The sequence below is a fragment of the Eubalaena glacialis genome, chromosome 3 (genome assembly GCF_028564815.1).
Source record: "Eubalaena glacialis isolate mEubGla1 chromosome 3, mEubGla1.1.hap2.+ XY, whole genome shotgun sequence".
NCBI lineage: Eukaryota > Metazoa > Chordata > Mammalia > Artiodactyla > Balaenidae > Eubalaena > Eubalaena glacialis.
This window is the reverse complement of record NC_083718.1, coordinates 45,874,043-45,900,254: the sequence shown is the minus strand read 5'-3', so window position 1 is coordinate 45,900,254 and position 26,212 is coordinate 45,874,043. Positions and strand designations below refer to the sequence as shown.

General features: G+C 42.5%; 1 protein-coding gene across 2 annotated transcripts in view; it reads left to right on the top strand.

Annotated features, from left to right (window-relative positions):
- Window positions 1–26,212, top strand: part of PTPN14 (protein tyrosine phosphatase non-receptor type 14) — a 173,014-nt gene that overhangs the window by 115,817 nt on the left and 30,985 nt on the right. For both annotated transcript variants that reach the window (XM_061187519.1, XM_061187518.1), the window contains 9 exons: window positions 1,607–1,704; window positions 4,011–4,078; window positions 10,738–10,808; window positions 11,741–11,828; window positions 15,777–15,865; window positions 18,835–18,922; window positions 19,780–19,862; window positions 22,181–22,238; window positions 25,571–25,649. In XM_061187519.1, the coding sequence (XP_061043502.1) occupies window positions 1,607–1,704; window positions 4,011–4,078; window positions 10,738–10,808; window positions 11,741–11,828; window positions 15,777–15,865; window positions 18,835–18,922; window positions 19,780–19,862; window positions 22,181–22,238; window positions 25,571–25,649 (722 nt within the window). The remainder of the gene's footprint in view (window positions 1–1,606; window positions 1,705–4,010; window positions 4,079–10,737; window positions 10,809–11,740; window positions 11,829–15,776; window positions 15,866–18,834; window positions 18,923–19,779; window positions 19,863–22,180; window positions 22,239–25,570; window positions 25,650–26,212) is intronic.

Here is a 26,212-nt window from a genome sequence, read left to right as displayed (position 1 = left end):
TTTCAAAGTATCCTATCTAGTGTTAGCTCCAAATCGTGCACATGCAGAAACAGCAGACCTGCCACTTCATGACCAACAAAAGATTTTTAATCACAAGTTCTTATATGAAACCTCTGTTCCTATTTGTTGGGATTTAGAATCCATGATGCCTCTAACCAGCTAAGGATATAATGACTAGGTGAGGGCAGGGCAGTGTCCACTGAGCTCAGAGCGGTGAGTGGACACAAAGGTTTTCTACAGGTACCAGGGACTTGTCTCTGAAAAGCAGTCAAGGTACTTGTTATGTACATTTATTGATTTAGTCAACTGATATTGACAAGAAGTCAAATTATTGATTCGATACTGGGCCCAGTAAAATGATTTTGAATATTTTAGGTGAAAGATAGAATGGTAGTAGGAAAAATAGGTTGTTTTTCTATTAGACATTAAGTTTGACTAAAAAAAAACTTTAGATAACTCCGAGTGTTGGTCCTTCTAATTTGAGTGTAGGTTTTCCCACCAGAGACAGACATGGTTGTCTTTACCCTGTCCCGTAAACCCAAGAGGAGAGAAGTAGAGACTATTTTGTCGAGCCTGATTCTTCTGCTGAAATAGGTGTTGGATTGATATGTTATGATGTCCATGATATCAAGGTAGAGGCAGCAATAATTAGCTCTCAGGGCTGATTGCCTCTCTGCAAGAGAGCTGGACTTTGGGTCACTCCTGTGTTCCCTTGATTGACATGCCAAAATTTTGAAGAAGTACAGAGTTATGGTTACCAGGAGCAAAAAGGTTGTTAGCATTTGCCAAGAATTAATGCCTAAAAAGCGTGACTGTTCTAGAGGTAGCTGTGTTCTAGGAGTATGGTCAAAGGAAGTGGAGTCCTGGGATGTAAAGGTTTGGGGTAAGGAGATTTCTAAGTGCTTAGGTAATTCTAAGTGCGATTTTACTGGCGAGGAAACAATAACACTGTATTAGTTTCTAGAACAGTGGTCTAGTCTGAGGTTGATGTTGTGTATGGGCGCATTCTGTCCGTCTGAACTTTGCTGCTTGGAGGACGTACTTTGGGTTGGAAGGCTCCGTATCACATTTGATTAGATTTTTTGTGAGTCACAGACGTGGAGGGTGAGCCTGGCTCTGAAAAGCTTTATCCTGTGCATTAGCAGAATTCTCAATGATTTGGCCTATTTGTCTTCTACTCTCCCAAGCCTTGGGGTTTAAGAAATGGTGTGTTTCCAGAAGTTTTTCAAGAGTGCACACACTGTTGAATATGGCTTTGGCAGCTGCGCTGTTGTGGTCGTCGAGGTGTGGAAGAGCGTTTTCGTTCTCGGTCTCTTGTTGTGAAGAGCTGGTCCTTATCAGTAGTTCATCCTGCCGGCCCACAGTGAAATGATGTGATGAGAACACTCTCGAACTCAGAGTGAACGGGACGTGGCACCTGCCACATCAAACAAAGATAAACACAGGCAGAGGTCACTTTCCATCTTTTATAGACCTGACCTTTATCGACATCACCTGTGTATCCTGCTGTGTACACAAGGTTTCACATCCAGAGGCATCGATGTCGTGGGAATGTATTCCAAGTATGTGTTTTTAAGGTTATTTGTTATTCTGTTTCCATGAACAGATATCAGTATTACCTGCAAGTCAAAAAAGACGTGCTTGAAGGGCGGTTGCGATGTACACTGGAACAGGTGATCCGGCTGGCGGGCTTAGCTGTGCAAGGTAAGAGAGTGGGGACCGGTGTGTGACAGTCCATCTTCTGTTGGATGCTGGTGTTGCTGGCCTCTCAGAGGGAAAAGTTAAATTTACTTTAATGATCCCTTAGTAACTCTCACTTTTAATTTCAAGGTATCTTACATTAAAAATGCAGAGGTAGTGATTTTTGGAGACAGGATGTTGGATTTCTCAAAGCTGTTTGCAAATTGCTCATGCTTGTATAATTTTAGTTTTATTTGAAGAAACAGCAGCTTTCATCCCGCCTCTAAGTAAAGCTACATTGCAGGGTTGGTGGAACATTTTCTTAGAATTTTTTCACTGCCCAACGTGGTCATATTTTGTGGCTTGACCCTATGACTGTGTGACTTTCACATCAGTTTCAAGTGTGAGAGCCTAAAACATTATAGTGTAATTTATTCCGACACAGTTAAAGAGAGAAATTTAAAATGCAAGATTGTAATGTGGAACAACAAATGTGTGTTAGAGTACATTTATCTTTCAACTTGTCCTACTTAGCTTGATCAGACACCTATGTTTTTATCTTCTCTAAATTGTTACACATATTTACGTAACACACCATGTAATTTTTTACATATATTTATACATTACTCTTTATTGAGTGGTAGCTTCATTGTCTTTAGTCATGTTGAAAACAAGATAAAAGTATAATTTTTAAAGAGAGACAAGTTTCCCTTGTAGTCATGATTTTCTTTAAAATCAGGTACTGTCCAAACGCAAGCCTGCCAGCCGCCAAGTCCTTGCTGTGTGGATTGTTGTTGTAGAAGCTGAGAACTGAACTTCCCATCTGTAACTGCACTGAAGTTAAACCTTTTGGGTTTGAAATGTCTAAAGAGGCAGCCTTTCCTTGATATCTTTCATTTTTGGGATATTAGCGGGTTAGCGATTTTTGTTGGACGTATGATTCCTAGTAGTTAGCTTCTCCTGTTACCCTGTGGATTGGAAGTACGCAAAATATGTTGTATCTCATCTGTTCACCTAAAGGCTGGAAGGGGAAGGAGCAATGCCCAGAACGATATAACAAAACCATCCGTGGTTATAACTGAAAAATCATTAAAACAGTGGAGAAGACACCCTTAATGGGGAGAAGAGAGAGAAAATCCAATGGGTCCCTCGTCTTCAAATTGGGTCTTTCTCCTTTAAAATGCTTCCTTTTCACTTACTCTCTTTTTTTCCCTCTCACTCTAATCATTGGGCTCATTACAGGCATCCTGGATATTGGAGGACCCTAGTGATAGTTTCAGGCTGAAGGAGGTTGGTGAACTTACTCTGGGTTCCCTTTTCCTTGGGTCCTTGAAGCTCGCTGTTCAGTCTGATGAAACCTCCTCTAGCTATAATATTTGTAAAATAATTTTTCTGAGAACTCTTATTGGGCAGTTAGAAAGCCACGTCAACAGAGATAAAAGTTGTGATGAAATATGACAACAGATAACTGACCTTGGAATCAGGCAGAGCTCACGATCTTTGGTGTTCCTGAGTACCTCACCTTGTAATTAGTTATGTGCTGAGCTTGTAGGTGCATCTTTGCCTTCTTGGTAACGTCTTTACACTGACCTTCTGTGTGGATCCCCTCACTCTCTAGCTCTTGTTACCTAAAAGATACCTGAATCCATTTCTACCTGATGCTAAACATTTTCATGAAATTAAAATTTCATGCTGTTATGAGTTTTTTTTTTTTTTTTGAGAGCAAGTAGGATTAGAAGCAAGACACTTATAGATTTATGATAGAGGCTCACTGTATTCATTTTACATGTGCTCAAACTTACAACTGTGAGATGAAAATAGGACAAAACAGAATTTTGGGCATCTTATAACATGTGGAGTTGTTTAGAAGGTGTAAAAATTTGCAAGGATGCTTGCCAAGGGTGATTTACAGTGGGAATTTCCAGCTGCAAATATATGAAGAGATGCAGATGGGTTTGGCTCTTCAGTTCTCTAAATTAACCTTGAGTTAAAAAGTCCCCTTGGCAGATATTATTAAGATATGTGTTGGTGAATATTTAATAAAAAGATAAATATAGATTTGTTTTAACTTTTTAAAATAGCTTAGGAATCACTTTCAAATTTCCCCATTCTTTCTAGAAAATTATGTAGCAGTGCTCGCGTGCTGATATTTACATTATTGCTACGTAAAAGTGGTAGTAGCATCAAACCCATCTTGGCACTGTTTTTATTTAATAATAGTACAGAAGTAGGATAAAGTGGCGAGAGTAAATGTGGTGATAAGTTTACCCTATTTTATTCCATCTTTAATGTCATATAATAAAGACTCCTTCCCCTTCTTTTCTTTTCAGCTGATTTTGGAGACTATAATCAGTTTGATTCTCAGGATTTCCTCAGAGAATATGTGCTATTTCCAATGGTAAGTGTAATTTCCTTTTTCTTAATTAATTTTCTACCTTCTTTGGGTATTTAATTCTTTCCTTTGAAAATCTCAGAGGAATTTACGCACATATTCCCTAGGGAGAATGTCCCTGCATTTATAAAGTAGGGACAAGTTTTGTAAGACACTGAGAAAGGTAAAGATGCCTCTTCTTACCTCCTCAAGACACGTCCCTGCCTCCAGCCCCATCACACTAGCCTCCACTACTATGTTCTGTCTTCCTTTCTGAGCACACCCAGCTTGGTCCCATCCCAGAGCCTTTGTACTGTGCCTCCTCTGCCTGGAATGCTCGACCCCAGGTCTTCTTATGACTTGTCATTCAGGTCTTTATTCAAATACCACCTCCTCAGGGAAGCCTTCCTTTTCCTTGACCATCTGTATTATACACTCCAACCATCCGGCACTTCCTGCCCTTTTATGCGTGTACTTCAGAGCTCTTTCAGTATCTGAACGTGTTCATTCTTTCTTTCATTTTTATTGTCAACTGGAATGTCAGCTCTATGGTCCTTAAGCAGGGACCCTATCTATCTCATCCACTGTTGTCTGGCACATAATTTGCATGCATAAAAGTCTGTTGAATGCATCCATGGAGTAAAATGTTTATTCCTGGGTTAAATTAGGGATGAGGCTAGGTTTTTATCCCTGGAGTATTTTTGTTTGTTTTTTGGTAGCTTTGGAGTAATTGAGAAGAGCTTTCAGGAGGAAAGTTAAAACATTTGAAAACCCATTTTAGGGAAAGGCTATACCCACTCCAACATTCCGGCTCTGATTTTAGAAATCACGAGCATTTACCACTTTTTTTTCCCCTGAGGGCTAAAGTTATATAAGAAACGGTGCTTGTTCTCAGGGCGACGACAAAGTGGCTGAGTCAATAGGAAGTTTGCAAAATCCTAATGCAAATCCAAGTGTAACAAAGTATGATAGGGATTTTATGTGGGGAGAGGTTACCTGTTTTGGGAACTGAGGGTAGGTTGAAAGACTAATGGTGTGTGAGCTGCACCTTAAAGAATGAGCAACATTGCAGCAGGCAGAGACGGAAGGAGCAAGGGATGCTCTAGACGGAGGAGGAGCAGAGGCGAGGCGGCCTGCGTAACTGGGTGGGAGTCAGCTGGCCAGTCTGACGGCCGCTCAGGGGTGCGGAGGGGAGCGGTGGCAGAGAAGCCTGAAACATCTGAGGAGTTAGAACATGTGGGCTCCGTCCAGGGGTTCGCGGACCCCATACTTTGAGGACCACTGGATTAGAGTAATGAGACCGTTTGCGGAAGGACATCAGATAAGAATCTGTTGTGGTGTTCTCGGCAAGACACAGGAATTAGGTGTTGGCAGTGAAGATAAAAACAAAAAAGCAATGCAAAAGACATTTTGGAAGTACAGTGGGCAGAGCTTGGCATCTAAACTACTGTGGCATATGGGAGAAAGTAGAGGGTCTGGCAACAAAGGTTTTAAGTTTTGAGAGACTAGGGTAAGTAAGGTGGCAGTTATTTCCTGTGTCAGTGATGAGATGAATCTAATTGGTCCAAAACTTAAAAAAAATTTTTTTTTAATTTTTATACAATTCTTAAAGGTTACTTTCCATTTACAGTTATTACAAAATGTTGGCCGTATTCCCCATATTGTACAGTACATCCTTTAGCCTCTCTTATATCCAGTAATTTGTACCTCCCATTCCTTCCTCCCCTACTCGTAACCACTAGTTTGTTCTCTATATCTGTGAGTCTGCTTCTTTTTGTTATATTCACTAGTTTGTTGTATTTTTTTAGATTCTACATATAAGCGATATCGTACAATATTTGTCTTTCTCTGTCTGACTTATTTCACTTAGCATAATGCCCTCCAAGTCCATCCATGTTGTTGCCGATGGCAAAATTTCACTCTTTTTTAATGGCTGAGTAGTATTCCACTGTGTGTGTATCCATACACGTACACACACATGCACACACCGCATCTTCTTTATCCATTCATATGTTGATGGACACTTAAGTTGTTTCCATAGCTTGTCGGTTGTAAATATTGCTGCTACGAACATTGGGGTGCATGTATCTTTTAGAATTAGTGTTTTCTTTTTTTTCCAGATATACACCCAGGAGTGGGATTGCTGAGTCATATAGTAGTTCTATTTTTAGTTTTTGAGGAACCTCTCTATTGTTTTCCACAGTGGCTGCACCAGTTTACATTCCCACCAACAGTGTACGAGGGTTACCTTTTCTCTAAAGTGGTCGAAAACTTAACCTTATTCTTCTAGGTTAGGGAAATACTGCAAAATCTCTAACTTTTTATGAATAGCTCTCTCCTTATTCTTCTTCCCACCAAGATAATAGCAGTATTATCTGCTGGCCCTGCTGTTTTTTATGCCTTATTAATTCCACCGATTAAATCAACCTCCATTCAAAGAGATTAGCATATTACTTAGCAGAGAAGTTCTTCATAGGACTTGGTGTCAATATCTGTAACATCTCAGAAGCTCACTCAAAAGTCAGGATGTTTTCTGGTGTGCTCGGCGGGAGGAAAGTGAAAGTGATACCTTAGAATTTTAGAGAACGTGTATGTTTGTGTCAAATGGAGACAATGAATTGGGTTGATAATTTTTCACAATTTTTTTTTTTTTTTACCTTTCTCTCATTAAAGGTCTTTATCACATAACCTTTAGGCAGGGATCAGGAGAATTTTCAAAGGTGATTTCGAGCATGAGATGTATGAGTTTGTAGGTGGTAAAATGCTTTGGCAGGTTAAAGTTCTGTAAAGCAGCAAAGGAGTTATTTTGTGTATCATACCTTTTTCAGAATAAGACCATGTCTCCGCTGGGCTCTAAGCAAATCAGATATTAAAACAGCAAAGACCTCATTCAGTCTCACTATGCCAGACAAATATTGATGTTGTTGTCCTTGGATCTAAAACTTCCCTCTTTGGTATAGTAGCTGCTAGTGACAGGTGGCTATTTACATTCAAATTGAAATTAATTAGCATTAAATAAAATTAAAAATTTAGTTCCTCAGTTGCATTAGCTACATTTAAAAAAATGTTCAATAGCCACATGTGGCTCATGGCTACTGTACTGGAAAGCTTGGATATAGACCATTTCCATCATTCCAGAAAGTCCTATTGGACAGCCCTCAGGATGACGTGGCAGAAGCTGATATCAGCATGCATATCTGAATCGTGAATATTCCTGGGCTTCTGCCATCAGTCATGTATCCTCTCCTCCGCCCCACGACCCTGACCCCTGTTGTATCCTCGATACCCTGTGGCCTGTGGTCAGGAGGTTTAGAGTATAGGGGTCAAGTGTTCTGTGCCCATATCCTGGCTATGCCACTTACTGGCTGTACAAACTTGGGCAAGTTATTTAACCAAAGCCTCCCTTTTCTCATCTAAAAATGAGGATAACAAGCCTAATCTGACTGTGAGGCTAAAAGGAGAGAATGCATGTGAAGGACTTAATCGGGCACATGGTAAATTCTCAGTAAGTGTTTATTTAGTTGTCATCATAGTCATCGTTGTCCTCACATTATTATTGTCCTCAGCATTATTCTTCTGTCTCTGCTAGGCAAGCACAGGATGCTGAAGACTGTGCTTTCCAGGCAACAATACTCTATGCACTTTGAAATGTGAGCAGGCAGAGGACAAGCAGAGTGCATAGATTATCATTCAGCGGCTTCGCGTAACTTGAACTCTACTCAATACCCTGTAATGGCCTATATGGGAAAAGAGTCTAAAAAAGAGTCGATGTGTGTATCTGTATAACTGATTCACTTTGCTGTACAGCAGAAACTAACACAACATTGTAAATCAACTATACACCAATAAAAATTAAAACAAAACAAAACCAAAAAACCCTCGCTTGACAATATGAAACTGACACGTTGCATGTTGAGCTCAGCTCAGCTCAGCTCAATCCATGTTTATTGATCGTCTACTGTATGTTGAGAGTTTATAAGCTGGCATTGTTCAAAGCCCTGAGATGGGCCCTGGAGGCAATGTGGAGGCTTGCTGCTTGCTGACCTTAGGTGCCTGTCATCTAGTAGAGGGAGGGAGACAAGGATAAAGGGTAAGATGAGTATCCAAATAACTATGTAAGAAAGACAATAGGTAGACTATGGTAAGAACTCTAAGAGAGACACACGGGGCGGAAGAGGTAGGTCCAGAGGGGGAAAGGCTTCTGTCCCACGCGAGAGAATATGGAAGCCCTGTCCAGGGAGTGGTAGGTGTGTCAAGACCTGAAAGATGGAGTGAGACGTGAAAGCAGTTTGTGTTAGGAAGAGTCGGCCTGAGGTCTGGAACCCTTGAGAGAAGAGGTCTGAAGGGACGGCTGAGTCACACTGAAGAATGGTCTGAATGCCAGGCCCAGGTGTTGACCTAATTGAGTAGGCAGTGGGGAGCCATGGAAGGTTGCAAACTTTCTGCTTGGTTCCACTAGAGCTTTCAAAGGGAAGAATGCATTCCTTTGGTGGGGGAGGGAAGATGGGATGAATGGCTGTGTTTGATCTTATAAAGTAACCGAATTTGTCAAATGGCATTTCTGCAGCCGAGCAAAGAACAAAGTTAAGTACACAGGGCGCTCCCCAGGTGTGCAGCTGTGTGCAGGCTCTCTCTCTGCCATTTTTCATCCGAGTGCAGCCACTCTCGCCTGGCCCTGTGGTGGGACCACATACCTCAGGGAGACCCCAGACACAGATGGAGGCGGTGGGGTTGAGTACAATAGCAGAGAGGTCCCTTCGGACTTTTTCTTCTTTCAGAGTAGGAGACAGCAGTTATTGGAGCACTTTTTGATCTTCAGTTATCTTTATTTTATTCTATTGCCACATGCCTTTTATTAGCTTTTCAAAATTAATATTGAGTTATTCCTAATACTCGGTACCTAGATGCACAGACATAGCTGGATTCCTAAGCCACGTGGCATCTTTGTGATTCCACAGCATAAAACTGAAAACATCGAGCTTGTTTCCTATCATGGACTTGAGTTGTTTCAGTGGATGGCTAAACAGAAAACAGCAAATTAATCAGTAACACATGAAAAATGAGAGCTGCCAGCAATTCCCTCCGTCTTCTCTAAGGTTTCTCAGGACCATCTGCAGAGCTATAGAATTTCCAATATATAGTTATGTTCGCATGTTCCAGCTTTAAGAAATATTGATTTTCTCCAGTTGCATCGTTTGAGATGGGATGTTTCTTGCAGTTTTGAGGTGTACCTTTTTGGGGGTAGTGTTTTATGAAAAGCTGTTAAATTGGACGTAATCTTTATATAAATGATAGTTTAGAACCAAGGGAATGAGGCATTCTGGATGTTTTCTGTGAAAACATCAGTCCCCCCTTCAAGTGTCTTTGATGAGCCTTGGAAGGCTCACGGGGACACACAGCTCGGACCCCCTTCTAACGCCCCCTCTGGAGCTCAGAGGAAGACGGAGTACATCTGTGCCCTCCTTGGTGCTCACCAGCCTAGGGGGCGTGGAAGTTGCACCTGGGAAGGGCAGAGGCATCTGGGCTGGAGCCACCAAAAGGGATGGGATGAGCTATAGAATCTCCATGCCTGTCAATGTCTCAGGAACTGATTGGTCTCCCCATCTTGGATGTATTCCTCCAGACTCCATCTCATTTTCCTGCTAAATGTTTAACAAGCCCTTTAAATACTCCCGCCGTCATTGAAGGGGAGTTGGGAAGCAATGTGTCCAGTTGACTCTAATCCCATGGGAGCCAGCACAGCACTGGTCCAGGGGCCTGGGATTCAGTTGGTCGAGACACCAGCTGGTCAGCTCCCCACCTGTTACCTTCTGGAGCTCCGCTGAGGCGGTTGAGTGGTCGTGGCCTCTTTTGCTCCCAAGGCCCCATCAACTAGCCTCTGAATGAGCCAGCTCTGACTTCAGGTGGCTCTGAATTAGTTTGCTGGGATTGTGCTGGTGGATAAAAAGGCCAGGCACAGTCCCTTCTTGGGCTCAGCTTTGGAAGGGATGGTGACCTGGAAACTCATTTGCCTGTATATCCTCATTGTTAAAAACGTGTAAGTGCTTACAAAGCATTTTTTTAAACTTTTAATTTTATATTGGAGTATAGTCGATTACCAATGTTGTGTTAGTTTCAGGCGTACCACAAAGTGATTCAATACGTGTACGTGTATTTATTCTTTTTCAAGTTCTTTTCCCATTTAGGCTGTTACATAATATTGACCAGAGTTTCCCTGTGCTATACAGTAGGTCCTTGTTGGTTATATCCATTTTAAATATAGCAGTGTGTACACGTCAATCTCAAACTCCCTAACTATCCCTTCCCCCCCACCCCACCCCCTGGTAACCATAAGTTGGTTCTCTAAGTCTGTGAGTCTGTTTCTGTTTCTTGCAAAGCATTTTTAATAAAAGTCCAAGAGGCAGGCAGATAGGGAAGAAGAAGGTAAATGAAAAAAGAGCTATTCCCAGATCCTCCAGAATTTAGATGGCAACCCCAAATATGCCTTGAAATAGCCTGTTATAGTGGAGAGCCCTGTTACAAAAGTAAAAATGAACCTCTGTCCTAAAAATGACAACCTTTAATTCAAAGGCGTAAAGGGAGACTGAGGAAGTGAAGCTAATCAGGAACAACTTCTAGAAAAAAGAGAGCTTTTAAGGTTTGCAAGCAAAATAGCAAGTGACCTGAACTGCTTTCCATTTTGATAGGATTTGGCCCTGGAAGAAGCTGTTCTGGAGGAGCTGACACAGAAGGTGGCCCAAGAACACAAAGCCCACAGGTAAGGCGGGGGGCTGCCTGGCCCAGCACGTGGCCACCGTCCTGTCCGAGGCAGGAGACATTCGGCCCCTCCCCGCAAGCCCAGGCTTGAGTCAACACAGTCCTGTTTCTTGTAGCAAGTGATTCAGCTCTGTTCTGAGAGTGCATGTAGATTTGAAAACTGTGCTACCACTCCCCTTTCTTTTTTTCTCTCTCTCCCTTTTGTTTTTTCCTCCCTCCCTCCCTTTCGTTTTTTTTTTCTTTTTTCCTTTTTTTCTTTCACACCAGTTGGCCCACACAGATGTGGAGTTGTTGGCCAGAGGAATTCCTCTCTGTGACCTTCCTAAAACTGTTGCCAGACCTGGGAAGCCTGGGACTGCTTTTGCTGAGTGCAGACCTCAAGAGCTGCTTTGGGTGGGAAAGTCAAGGTCAGGAGGGAAAAGAGTGAGATTGGAGGCATCCCTGAGAGCTTGATCAGGGCCACGTGGAGCTCTTTGGGACATGTGCAGTGGTCCTAGACTCTTCTCTTATCTTGGTTACTTGGCTCCCAAAATGTCATCCTCATAAACTTTTGCCTTTCTTCCTTTTTTCCTTCTTTCTTTTTTAGCAGTGGAGATTTTTTTCCCAGGTGGGAGAAAAATACATTTTTTTTTTTTTTTTTAAAGCAGGCAGCATTACTCACCAGGATGTCTGGAATAATTATTTAGTGTTTATAGGGCTGTGGCTCTTAATTATATACTTTACCTTCCTCTTATTATTCCCTGTTGAGTAAAAGGCTACTGAGGAATATATTAATGCATTACTTAGTAATGCACCATGCACAGTTGGTTGGGTGACAATGGCTTTTCCCAGAACTAAAACCACAGTTCTGGAATTTGCCACCAGGAGGGTAGGATCTTCCACTGACTTTATTGCTCTTAACCATTTCCTCCTTTGATGCTCTTTTGATTTTAGTGGCATCCTGCCAGCAGAAGCTGAGCTTATGTACATCAATGAGGTGGAACGTTTGGATGGCTTTGGACAGGAAATCTTCCCTGTGAAGGTAGCATACCCTCTCCTTGCTTCAGCCGTCTCAGAACAGCACAGGCATTTGGAAAACCAGTGTTGATTGAGAGCAGAGAGCCAGAAGGCTTGGCTTTCTTACTGCTATGTGGCATTAGCTGGCAAGTCCAGTTTACTTTAGGTAAAGCAAACCCTTTTTCGTAACGGAGAGGGTTTGAAGCTTTCCATGGTCTTCAGCAGAATATCTCATTTGTAAGACAACCTTCTGAGTGAGTACCAAACACCAGCCCATTTGGTGCCAAGAATTTATCGAGGCCACATCCAGCCTTCCAATGGGACAAGGAGCAAACATCATGCGTGCCTTAATACAGACCCTCCCCAGCAGTTTTCTTGCCTGTGCTTCTTTTCTTTTCTCTTCTTTGGGCTGATGCAGTGATAATTGTTTGTGAGGAAGAATGAAACATTTCCTGTATGCAATCATACTTTATTTCTCCAGCTCTACAGAGCCTCTGTTGTGGGTTCCCAGCCCCTTTGGTGTTGTCTGGAAACTATGCCTAGGAAATGGTTACAGCACATCCCATCCTTTGCAACAAATCCACCTCCTGAAGTGGGTGTGGTTGGGGGGTCATGGTGCAAAGTCATTTACAGAGCTGAGCCCATCATCCAAACTCATTTTCCTCTCTCTGCTGACCCACTTTACAAAAGATGGAGTTTTATCAGAAACCTAAAGCAACTGGCACATCTCGGCAATTTGGGAGACGCCTGCAATTTCAGCATAAACATTTCACTCCAGACTGGCTCCGCTGGCTGTTGTATCAGTGTTCTGTTCCCCCTCTGTTGCACGCTTGCAATTTGCCTTAATGAGAACTGCCCATGTGTATCAAGTAGAAGCGAGCAGGGTGGCCGCAGCTTGCAAAAAAGGCTAAATGGCTCTTTTTTAGATTTGTTTAATTTTCTTTTGCTTCTCTAATGGCTGCCCTTCATAGGGTTGTAATCCATTTTCCTTGCAATAATACCTTATGAAACCATCTGCATCCCACTTCCATTTCACCCGCCCATATATAGTCATGACATTTTGGAAAATCACAGTAAACTTTTCTCCACTTCTAGAAAACTGACTTCTCAGGCCCTGGAAGTTGGAGGTTTTGTCATGGTGGTCATTTGCTTGTGTTGTCTTTAGTAATTCTGAACTGTGGGAAATAGAGGCAGTGGAGACAGTGTTGAAATCCACCGTGCTTGGTTCTGATGTGTTTTCTAGTCTGTCCTTTAGTGGGAAAAGTACAAGGGAGATACCAGAGCTTAGTCCGAGTGGGCAGATAGGCATGGCTGACTCACTGCCAGTGGGTGTAACTCAGCTGGGCTGCTGCTTTTTTTCTTCCTCCACCACATATCTGTTCATGACTCAGGTGACCACCTACAGACCACATGATTCCTGGCGACCCAAGGACGATGGGTGGGGCAGCAGTAGCCGTGTAGGCAGTGATGGGGTCAGCTCTGAGTGAAGAAGCCACCAGGAAAGTATGCAGGGGCAGCCTGCACATGGGGATGGGGTCCCTTTGGGTTAGTACAGGTCCTTCTTGACCAAGTAAGGTTTAAAAAGTGTGTTATGGATATGTCCCAGGGAAGAACATTTATGTTTAGTGTGGGTTTTTCCATGAGTGGTTTCTTAAAAATTTTCAAGGTTCAGGGCTGGAGTCCCTTCCATTTCCTGACAGGTCTGCCCCTCCCCCTCCACAAACACAGGGGTGACCGCAGCCTCCATCCTCCTGTATTGTCGGAGCACGTGGGCGTGGAGGGACGGAGCTTCTGGAATGGGTCATACAGAGTCTGGAGCCTCAATCCTTGGCTAAGTTGTTCTAACGGGTGTCCGTTATGTGTTTTTTCCGTTGTCTCACCCTGGTGGCCTGCCCCTCCCATGTCCCCATCCACTCCCACCAGACCCCTGCACCCACCTACTGGCAACGTGCCCAGAAAAGTCTTTCTGCGGAATTTTCCTGTTTCTTCCCGTCTCTACTTCACCTATCTTCTTTTCCCTCACAGATTTTTCTGTAATACAGCTTACCTTTGAACTTCTCATAATTACCGAGGCTCTCTTTTTAAATTTTTTATTTATTTATTTGTTTGTTTGTTTGTTTATTTATTTATTTATTTTGCTGTGTTGGGTCCTCGTTGCTATGCGTGGGCTTTTCTCTAGTTACGATGAGCGGGAGATTCTCTTGTTTCGGAGCACGGGCTCTGGTCGCGCAGGATTCAGTAGTTGTGGCTCACGGGTTCTAGAGCGCAGTCTCAGTAGTTGTGGCTCGCGGGCTCTAGAGCGTAGGCTCAGTAGTTGTGGCGCACGGGCTTAGTTGCTCCGTGGCATGTGGGATCTTCCCAGACCAGGGCTCAAACCCACGTCCGCTGCATTGGCAGGTGGATTCTTAACCACTGCGCCACCAGGGAAGTCCCCGAGGCCCTTTTTTCCTCCCCAGTTCTTTCTGTCTCGGCTTTTGCCATCAGCAGTTGTCTTTCCCTTTCTCTCTCTCTGTTAGAAGACGCCTACTTGAATGGAAGCTTTGGGAGGTGGGTTGAGAAGAGGTCCCTGAGAAGGGACACTGTCATCTTTGTGTCTTAAGTGGGATCAAGTATTCTGAGGCAGGTAGGGGTTTATCTTTTCCATCTTAGGTCTAGTTGGGCGTGGCCCTCCACTTACTCCACAAAGAGTATGTCCCCCGAGAGAAAGCAGGAGGCTGGGTGACAGTTTACTCACTGGATGCTGAGCCTTGCTCCCATTCTGCTCTCAAGAACACTGGCAGCCGGGTTATACTCTTCCAGGCGGGAGGCTGGAGGCACCTGACTGGACCAAGAGACCAGACCGAAGACCTCTGGGTTCCCCCAGATAGGGCCCAGCAGGTTGCCCGGCAGTGAAGCCTGTCGTCCACGTGCCCTTCCTGTGCTCACAAAGGTCCCAACCAGCATTTAGCATCCCACCCTGGAACGTGAATAGACAGCCGAGCATCATCACCCCCCACGATGCCCTAATAGGAACAACAGACGTCAACCCAATGAGAATGAAGCAGTGTGAAAGAGGCAGAGAGTCTGCAGGGTGAAGGGCCCCCTGCCCAAAATACCATCCTATGAGTCTCAAGGATAAAAAATACAAATATGTTACCTCCTTGAAGGAATAGAGTGCTCTTAAAAGGGAACATTTGGCAAATAAAAAAGAACTCTCAGAAATTTAAAATATGATATCAGAAATGGAAAACTTAATAGATAGGTTAGAAGATTAAATTAAGAGAAATCTCACCCCAAAAAACCCAAAGTAATGGAACGTGGAAGGCAGGAGATAAAATTGGAGGGCCAGCCCAGATGTCCAACATCTGAACAGTGGGAGTTCTAAAAGGAGTGAAAAGGGGAAACAGAAGGTAGTAATTTGAGAAAATATCCCAGAACTGAGGAACATGAGCTTCTAAATTGGAAGGCCAAGCATGGTGGATGCAAATAGACACACTCTAGTGGTGGAAGTGGATGCCTTTAAGGGAGAGGAAATGGTGGTCCAAGGCTGCTTTTAAATAAGATCTGAAGAGGATTCAGTTCTTCAAACTGTGTGCGTAAATAATTGCACGTATGCAGTATGCAGATATAATCAAACTATGTGCATGTATAATTTTGATTTAAAAAACCGAAAACTAGGGTTAGAAAAGATATTAATAGATATTCATGAAAGAGAAAATCTTAACTGCCAACAAATCTGAGAAAATCCTAAAATTCTTTCTTAAACAGGATATGTATTGTGACAAACTGAGATAAAAGAAAAAAAGGTATCTGTGTAGTCTATTAGGATGTGCATTGGGATGCGTCCCTTCGGACCTAGTGGCTTTTCTGCCCCCATTCCGTTCTATGATTCATTCCACGTATGGGCGAGAAACGGGGTGTGGTCCCCATGGGTAGGTTGCCAGACCGCTGGGGATCTGTTTCATCACAACGATCTTTTGTTGATCTTATGCAGGACAATCATGGAAACAGTGTGCACCTGGGCATTTTCTTTATGGGGATTTTCGTGAGAAACAGAATTGGAAGACAAGCAGTAATATACAGGTAGTCTGATTTGTCTTTCTCCTTTTTCCCCTTGAGGCGCTCTAGCAAACCCCATGGAGTATGAAAGTTATACAGATGAGTTACGAGGCAGACCATGGATCAGAGCTGAGCTTTTCTCAACTCTGATAAGATCCGCCCCCTCTGCAGGATTTCACTGGTTATGGAGAAATTCATCTCACTTTCCCCGGGGGTTTGTTTGGGGATGGGGGATGTTCTTTCTTTCCACCTGACCCCAAGAAATGCGTAGTTGAACCTCCACTGAGCCAAAGAGTGGAACAAAACTCGATGAGTCTGGTTGGAGATGGGCTCTTCCATGAGTCAGGCCCCCATGGGATTACCTTTGCCTGGATTACCCATGACCAGTCATTAAATCCACACTGGCTTCTTGCCATTGCCCTGCACCCTCTACCTAACCACATGTGCTAGAAAAGTGCAAACTAATTTTTCTGTTAACGAAAGAGGTCTATTTGTGAAAGTGTGTTTTGAAAAAGCAATCAATTTGTTATCATAACTGAAAGGACTTGGGTACTTTTTATTATTTTGACCCTTCAACCTTCTTTTCCATTTAACATGAGTAGAAACAGCATAGGGAAGTGGCAGGGTGTCCCCTGCATTACATGTCAATGAGCTTGCTTTGTATGGGTGCCCACAGATCCCATCGTAGTATCAACAAGCTGAAAAACTGCATGCTTGCTTTCACTTATGAGGGCAGTATGGCCTATTATTTACCGGAAAGACAGCTTTCCTGTGTGTGCATCTGATAGGCAGAGCTGTGCTTCCAGGGCAGATGATCAAAGACAGATCTTAGAGGCAAAGCACAGTCCACTTTCTGGAAGTGAATTCTTGGCCAGCCGTGTACTCTCTGGATCAGCGCTTACTGCAGGTCATTTTGAGAAAGTTTTCCCACTAAAAGCTTCCTAATTGGCTTTTATTTTCCTAGGTCCCCACCCTGCCATTATTTTTGTCCATTTATTTTCTCTTGCTCTTTGAATAGAGACATTATTGAAACAGGAGTGGGGAGAGAGCTCTTTGGAGCTACAGAATAAACTTTTTGACTCTTGGACGTATTCAGTCAACTCATATACTTACAACAAATTAAATAAAATATATAAATACGTGCAGAGTTGTAACTATACACTTTTATGCGCATGTAAAGCTATCCAGGCATTTTGTCCCACACAGTTCTCTGTAGCTAAATCAGTGCTTGAGTCTGGAGAAGAGAAGCAGACACATCTTGGATTCTGGCTATCTAGATGAAATAGAAAATAGCAATTTGAAAGTTTGCTGATCATAAGTGCCTCACAGCTTTTGTTCAGTTTCCTTAGGAACTGCTTCCTTTAGCCCTTGCCTTGAAACCCTTACAAGATGGGAATTTACTTCTACTACAGTGTCATGTTAATTGTGCCACTAAGGTGAAGTCATATGGTGGAATGAGGAGTGGACCCAGAATTTTGGCAGTGGATTTGAGGGAATGGAGCTAGAGGAGACCACATATCTCTTATCTCTTGAGACCTTCACTAAGGAGCACATAGCTGTGAGTCCACATAGATGTGATCTAATGGAATTGTAAGTCAGCAGACAGCTGTGCAGAGCACCTGTAGATGTACGTAAAAACAGGTGGTACTGGTGTAATGGAAAGCTGATCGGAGGAAAACCTGGAAGGTTTTGGCCTGAATTGCCTCATCTCCAAAGTGGAACGTAAATAGCCGCCTTGTCTACCCAAGAGAGTTGATTAAAGAACTGTACTCTATACAGATGTGAGACACCATCATTACTTTTCATTATTTCAGCAAACATCTATTGTATGCTGTGTGCCAGGTGTACTTGGTGCTTGGAATACAGAGATGAAGAAAGCAGAATCTCTGCCCGGGGCATGAGGGCCTACGATCGAGTTTGGTTTAGTTAGGGATCTGGTCATAGACATGAACAATTGTGATACAATGTGGTGACTGATAGAGGACTACACTAGGCTCTTTCCTGGCATGTGGGTGCTTGGGGATGAGGAAGGGCTTCCTGGAGAAGGTGACTTCTTCTGAGTCTTAAAGGAATCGTGCAGGCAGAGGTAGAGGTGTAACGAGCAAAAGCAGGATGGTGGGAAAAGGCGGTGGGCAGGGAATTATAGGTCGGGGAACAGAGTGAAGGGTAGGTAGTGTAAGAGATGCTTAGAAACTGGCTCCAAGTAGAATGGGAAGCAGGAGCTTACCTTCCCTTGTCTGGTGGTTCTTTCTGTGTATCTCATTTTAGATAAGATCTCCATGAGGAAAGGGAAGGAAATGTGTGTGTGTGTTTAGATCACAAAAATGTAGGCACGTTAAACACTCCCTAGGCATTTTTTCCAAGTGGTATAATCAAATCTGTAGTGTACATCGCGACACAGAACCTCTGTGGATTCTTCAGCCTAGATTCCTGGAAACACGTGATTTTTTTTTTTTTTTTTTTTTGCCCACGCTGCGTAGCTTGTGGCATCTTAGTTCCCCGACCAGGGATTGAACCCAGGCCCTCCGCAGTGAAAGCGCAGAGTCCCAACCACTGGACAGCCAGGGAATTCCACACATGACTTTTAAATGACATCCCCCTCCAGCATTGAAAATGGGGATCACGGGAAATGCTCTGTCCATTTGGAAGTGTGAAAACCAAGGCAGTGGAAGTCTCTGGCATATTTTCCTCCTAGGTCGTAAAGGAAAGTGTACTTTATTAACAGCGATATCTAGACGTCGTTTACATAGGATTTTTAGCTATTTAAATAGATGCGTGTTGACGTCGTTTACATAGGATTTTTAGCTATTTAAATAGATGCGTGTTGCATTTTATTTCCTTTTCTGCTTTGAGAGGAGGGACGTTTAGCTTTTAAAAATATGGTTAAATCATAATTTGTAAAATGAGACTCAGTAATAACAGATGACACTCCTATGCTGTCATAAATGCCTAGAACGTCTTTGGGCAAACGCTGTTGGCTTTCTTCTGTGCAGGTGGAATGACATGGGAAATATCACTCACAACAAGTCAACTATCCTGGTGGAGCTCATCAGCAAAGAGGAGACTGCCCTCTTTCACACGGTAAGCAAAACGGACAGATGAAGGCAGGGTCCCACAGGCAGCTTGCTGTTTGTCTTCTCAACTTGTAATATCTTTTCCTCGCTCTCCATGTCAGAGAATAAATGTTCTGTTGAACCCATAACTTTCCAATACTTGCCCAGTGCTGTCATCACTCATTTCTGGAAGGTGGTGGGGACTTCATGCTCACAATGCTGGGGTTTCAAGCTGAGTTTTGACTCTAGGGTTTGGGTTCCTCCACCAGCCTTATTTGTGGTGGATCACATTGTCTGGCATGCCCTTGACTAGTCACCCCTGATGATATTGCATGGTATTTTCTTTTACTGGCTGGTTTGGATTTTCTTTGCCATCATAGTCCAAGCCTGATCTGAAGCAAACTGGGTGATTGCCTTTCTGTTGAGTGCCTATTTGAGAGCCAAGGCACTCCCTGCACCTCCCTGCCTCCCACTTGATGATGCATGGCGTTCGTGCCACGCTCTGCCTTGATTCATTTACTGATTTTTAAAGCACTTGGTTTAGCATTATGTAAAGACACGCCAGATCATCAGTGTTAACCCCAGTGCGTTGGGCATAAAGGATTCTTTAGCAGACAGTATTGTCTGCCATCCTTGGGTGGGCTTCATAGACATGATCGCCACTGAATTTCAACACACTGGTTTCTGGCTCAGGGGGTTATTTTGTGCTTGACATGAAGGGAGGAAGGGACGTGTCCCCTCTCAGGGGAATCCTAGTGAAATGCATATATTTGGATTGGCCAAAAAGTTCCTTCGGGTTTGTATGGCAAAACCCGAACGAACTTTTTGGCCAGCCCAATACGATCAAACAAATGTTTATTTTTCCCCTGTTTCTTCTTCTCCAAGGATGATATCGAAAATGCCAAGTATATATCTCGATTGTTTGCTACACGGCACAAGTTTTACAAACAAAACAAAATCTGCACTGAGTAAGTAAACATTTCGTCCACCCTCTCCCTGGATCAGCTTAAATTCTTGTGCTTTAGGGATGGTGTAGATCGCTTTTTATACTGACTCTTTTTCCTCATTCCTTGTAGAAGCTAAAGGGGCAAGTTAAAGCCGGGTGGGAGGGAAAGGGCTTTAATGATGAAGACTGTCTTGTGTAGTCTATATGCCTAGGGAGAAAATGATTTGCAAATTGACTGTGAATGCTTGACTTCCTGAACGGATTGGCCGACATCAGTGCCTTTCCAACCTCTGCCATGAGTTTGGAGGAACCGAGCGGTTCCCAGTTTGCCGGGGCGGCCCTTCGCGTCAGATGTGGAGTGTGTTCAGAAGCAGGTAGCAGAGTGACGAGCCAACTTGAAAGAGAAGAAGCTGCTGTCATCCTCAGCCCTGTGTTGCTCACACAGTTGGCTAACCCTGCATGTGCCTCTGGGTCATGTCACCCGCCTGTAAATGAGAGGCCAGGGTAATTAGAGGAAGACTTGGAAGACGCTAATAGATGTCACAAATCCATGTGTGTGTTTTTCAATTTAATTTGGAAGTAAAGATGATAAAGGGAGTCTGATGAGGGAACTTAACTGTGACCTGACCTTGGATATAGCGTGCCGGGCTCACACTATCATAGCCTTTCCTTTGGTTGCCTTCAAAAGACGTTCCTCAGCAGAGTACATCAGCAGTTGGGGCGCCCAAGGTGCTTAATTTTGTTTCAAAGAACTTGGGGATGTAAACGCAGGAGAAGAACGGCTCTCCCACGTCCCCAGTGGACACATGCCAGAGTGTGAAAATGCTGTCCTAGAGCAGTTCCTGCTGAAGAAGCTGCTGCTTTAGAACTGGAGCATCAGGTCCCGGCAGACTTTTTTCTCTACGTGATGGAGGCTCTTTCAAACCAGTCGTTGCCATTGGTCACTGTCAGAGTCTGAAAGTATATTTGATAGTACAGTCGGCCCTCTGTATCTGTGGGTTTCATATCCGCGAATTCAACCAACCATGGATCAAAGTATATTAAAAAAAATTCCAGAAAGTTCCAAAAAAGCAAAACTTGAATTCACTATGAACCGGCAGCTCTTTACATTGTGTTAGGTATTATAAGTAATCTAGAGATGATTTGAAGTATGTGGGAGGATGTGCATGGGTTATATGCAAATGCTATGCCAGATGATATAAAGTACTTGAGCATACATGGATTTTGGTATCCGAGGTGGGTCCTGGAACCAATCCTCCTTGGATACCAAGAGATGACTATATAGAATTAGGTCTGCCAGCAAAGTTTGCAAATGTAAATCAGAAGAGCACTAATTAGAGAGCAGCAATTTAAGCCACCATATCTGTTATGGGTACACACGTGCATACACATGCATGCGCGCATAGACACACACACCGTTCTTTTGAACAGATTCCCTATAGGTCACATCTTTGCAGTTCTCTGCTGTTGCTTTTGATTTGTTGGGGTGTCTTTGACATCAACAAGAATTCTATAGTTGACTTCTGTAGGGTGAATTTAAAAACAAAACCATTTTGAGAAGTGTAGTCTTCACTGTAGTCTTCTGGTTTGATCATTTCTTAGCAAGTGGCTTTAACATAAAATGTTCTGAGTATTTGTATTTCTTTGGTGGCCTTTTCTTCTTACATGAGTGAGCATCACATATATGAGTGAGCATCATATATTAGACTGAAAATTAAGGAAATTCTGTTTTCCTTTCTACTTCTGTAATAATCATTCCTTTCTTCTTCATAACCATGTATGGGAGGTTCCTAACTTCTTATCTGATAAAAACTGGGACTCTCTAAAAAGCATACTCCCTACCCCACATAGACAGTAAATTCTGTATATGTTGATAGTTTCAGAGCCTCAGCATGGGCTACATGAAGGCTTGGCATAGCCCTCTGGAGTTTTATGAAATCAGCATCATCTGAACAGCATCCTTCTCCAGAGGTCTCCACTCTCTAACCTCTAAAAGACTGTTGTTCATTTTTATTTCCCTTATAATTTGTCTTTAGAAATAAGCCTCATTCTTCTAATATTACTTTGTAAAACATATTATAAAAGTATCATATGTTCCAAACATTTTGACAATAAAAAAAGAACAAAAAAGAAATTGAAATTGTTCTTAGCTTCAGCACCCAGAAATAGAAAATGTTTATGTTTTGCTGTAATTCTTTTTTATTTATTTATTTATTTATTTGCTGTAATTCTTAACTCATCTTTTCTCCTTTCCCCTCTTCACCCTCTCTTGTCTATCTGGTCTTCTTGTACATGGTAAATAATAATAACCATCCTCATTTTTTTCAACTTTTCATGTAGACAATCAAATTCTCCACCCCCTATCAGACGCCAGCCCACCTGGAGCCGGTCCTCCCTGGTATGTATGAAATCTTCAGTTATCAAGTCCTCTGACTGTCAGGGTGTGAGTGTCCTTTTTTTGTTAACTTGAGGAGAGGGATGACTAGGGCATCATGACTAGGTCATGACCTCATGACCAGGCGAGATATTGTGAGAACACAGAAGGGCATCAGTCTGCTATGCAGGTGTGATGCACACCCATTTTGTCCCTCTTGTGCCCGCCCATGTCCGTCACTTTTCTAAGTGTGACTCAGGGTTCACCCCCATGAATTTTAGTCTGGGCCGATGAGACCATGTTCCTTGAGCACGCAACCTACTGTGTGTTTTTTTCCACTTGCTTTATCTATCTTTATCTATCTATCTTTATCCACTATTTCTGATTTTTGCATATAGACATGTCTTCAGTTATAATCTCCACAAATTCTTTTATATTCACTGCCATAGACAGAGTTTAATAAACTAGTCAGAAAATGTCTACTTTAAATGAGCAAAAATTGAAGGAGTCTAGTTGATGGTCTTAGGTAGAGTATTCAGTGGGGAAGAAAATTAAAATTAATTAATTTTCTAATTTTAAGGCCAACAGAATTTGAGTTGATTCACTTTTCTACCTACCATTAGCCTTTCTTTAAAAACTGCTCTACTAATCATATGAATAAGGAAACACAACTCATTTCAATGCATGTGTTCTGTCTTAGACTGTGTTTTATTTTGAGAATTACTTAAGGATGATACCATAGCAAGACGTGGGAGAGTTAGTTTCCTTTAAAATATCTACTTGTTTTACGTCATAATTCTTTTATTTTAGATTATGATTTATTTTACACAAAATCAAAATAAACATGTGACCTTTAAATGTTTGTAGGTTGAACAGTTCCTTTGAGTTGATGGGAGAATAAAATTGAATTTTTCTTTATACACAATATATATCCTATAGCACATCTTTAACTTGTCTTTTAAAAGGAACTGTTTGAGGAATTTTTTTTTTTTTTCTTCTGGAAAATGCATTGACATGAACTCTTAGAATTCTAGAGTTTGGTCATCATATCACATAATATTGATAATTCCTGCAAACCCATGTGAATATTATTAATCTCTGTGTTAATGTGCAACATCTCACGAGAGGTCTTTGCCTTGGAGATGTAGAGGGCTGCTTTGGGCTTCTCCCCTGAAGTACCAATAGATTTGTTCACGGCACTGGTTTCCTTATTCTTCTCCTTTGTTGATATTATTTTCCTTTTCCCTTCCTTAGAGTCCACATGTCTTTACTAGTGAGATAAATGTTCACTTGTGTCCATGAAACACCAGGGGAAGCAAAGTGTTTTAGGGCTATCTTGTGATTTGATCTCATCCTAATTATCTAGAGAAGATACAGAGGCTTTCCTGTTTTGTTTGGATGAAGATAATCTACAGGAAGCCAGATTCCTGGCTTCTCCCTTTCCTCTGCCCCTTAGGATTAAACCATTTCAGCAAGAGTTCCTTGGGATGAGTGAGAGTAAAACCAGAGAACATTGTCTCCTTTGGGCTTCCTGGCTGATAACAAGGGCTCCTGATTGTTGGTTTTCTCTTGCCCTTCTGGCTCCTGTATTGTGGCATCTAATTTGTTTTTGTGTTGACAGATCTGGAGAGAAACAGAATAGTATATTGGAATATATAAAGAGACAGAATAAATAATCCTGAAATGGTATTTGGAGGATTAGCTATTACTATTTCTCACTTGTATTGCTTACACACTTATGCCAGTTCATAAACAGTCACCTACTTATAAGATTTTTCTTTTTTTTTTTTTTTAAATAAGAGCAAGAGAAGGCAGAGGTGAGCCAACTTTGCCTTGCTGTAGATTTCTGTTCCCTTGTATGAATCCCTCCCTACTGTTTTGTTCTGTTTTGTTTTTTGAAACCTAAAAACTGGCTGTCCAATCATGGAAAAATTGAGTTGAATTAGGTATTACCAAAAAGAGGAAAAATATTTTTAAATTGCTACTCAAAAACCAGCCAAGAGAGATTTGGGAATATTTAGAAGAGCTGATACTCTGAACTACTTTCTTAGATTAATTTCAATTCTTTATTTCTTCTACCCTGATTCTCTTTAATTTTTGGATTTCTTGCCTTCATTACCTTCTTTATTTGCCCTTTTAATGCTAAAACATTATTTGTAGCAAAGGAAATAGTAGATGAGTTATTTGCCCAGCCTTGGACTCTGCGTAGTGCTCTTCTTCTGTTGAGGAATACTGAGAAAGTGTGACCCCTGCTGGCTTTGTGGGGTTTTTTTTTTTTACTTGATCTCAGCTTCTGTCCCAAAGCAGTAACATTTAAACTAATATCTATAAGATTAATTTAAAAATAATCAAATAGAACTATAAAAGATCATCCTGTTTGGTGGTTTACAAGCTTAAAGTTTATTTTTTAGTATCAAAACTCTTCCTTCAAACACATTTTTACCTGGAACCCTAATACATGAATAAAATGGATAATGTTGGAGGGAGGAGACTGATTTGAGTGACAGGAAGCTGAGACCTACTGAGGTTAAATGACTTGCTCTAGACCGTATTAGCCATTAATCATACATCCTTTCTCGGCTCCCCAGTTAGTGAAGCTCTCTAAGCATTTTGGTGTTTTCTCTAAAAGTTTTACCCTCCTCTGCAGCACGGAGTTATTCAGGTTGGGTCTAAATGTCCATCTTTAAGAGTCTTATGGCAAAGAGTCCTCACTGAAGGGCTAGATGGTTGAACTGGATCCTCTGCAATGGGAGGGTCAATAAGTGGTCCTGGGAACTGCATGCTCATTGTTAGGGATCACATTTCAGATTTTATATAAATTTGCAAGTGGGCCCATCTTAACACTCCCCTGTCCCTATTTGAGGCTGATGTGGCACTGTGAACTAGGGCCATAGGTACAACTATGCTGATGGGTACGAACCTGTGGCTTCAGGAGGGACCCAATTTTGAATAGAAGGAAACAGGCTTCCCCCTTACTCTCATTATGTTTTAGGTGGAACATAATAAAATACATCTTCTGAGTTATTTCTTTAAAAAAGGCATTGGGAGCTTTGCAGGTGTGTTAGAAAATATGTTCTAAATAGGTGCCTTCATGTTGATTACAGCCTCTTTCTCACCTTGATCCAGCCTCCCCATTCCCCCCTTCTTGTTTCTCCAGTCCTAAGCTTGGTGATGAGATGGGGGGGTGCAGATGCTTAGGGAAGGGTTGGGTTGAGTGTGGAGGGCAGAGCGTCTGCAGCGTGCCTCCCTGCAGGCGGGGTGAGCGATGGGGACCATCGTGTGCTGGCGCTGGTGCTCGTGAGTGTTACGGCCATTTGTGCCAAGGCCTCCCACCTGTGCTGTGTTCTCTGTTTCAGCCCCGGCAACAACCGTACATCTTGCCTCCCATGCATGTCCAGTGTGGCGAACACTACTCGGAAACACACACTTCTCAAGGTAACTGGCTTGCCGCTGTCCCTTCTTAAGACGCAAAGTTGAGAACTGGTGATCGGTACTGAGACTTTTTTGGGGGGGTGACCGTGATACTTTCATTTTAACTTTGTCTGAATGGCAGCAGGCAACAGCTTGGATTTGTGAAAGGCATAGAATATTATTTACCCCTGAGAGGAAAATTTCCCCAGAATTGACTGCAGAGGGACTTGGGGGAAGGCAGTGAGCAAGTTCCTTTCTCCTCCTCCTTCTTGTAAGTGGGATAGAGAGGAGAGTGACAGCTAAGCCCCACAGAATACTCTTCACCCTCCTTGTCAGTGTCAGAGAGCTTGTAACAGTCAAGCAGGTTTTCAAGGTGACAGAGAACACAGGCATCCAGAATAATTGAAAGAAATACACACAAAATCTCAGCCCCTCATTGTAACTCTCCTTTCCGATCTCTCCCACTGGCCCCTTTCTCAGTGCACTTGTTAAACTGTTTTATTCCTCTTTTTCTCCCTAAACACTCCCATGCAAAGTGTGTAAAAAAACCCATTCCAATAATAATTATTCTTAGAGTGAGCATTTAT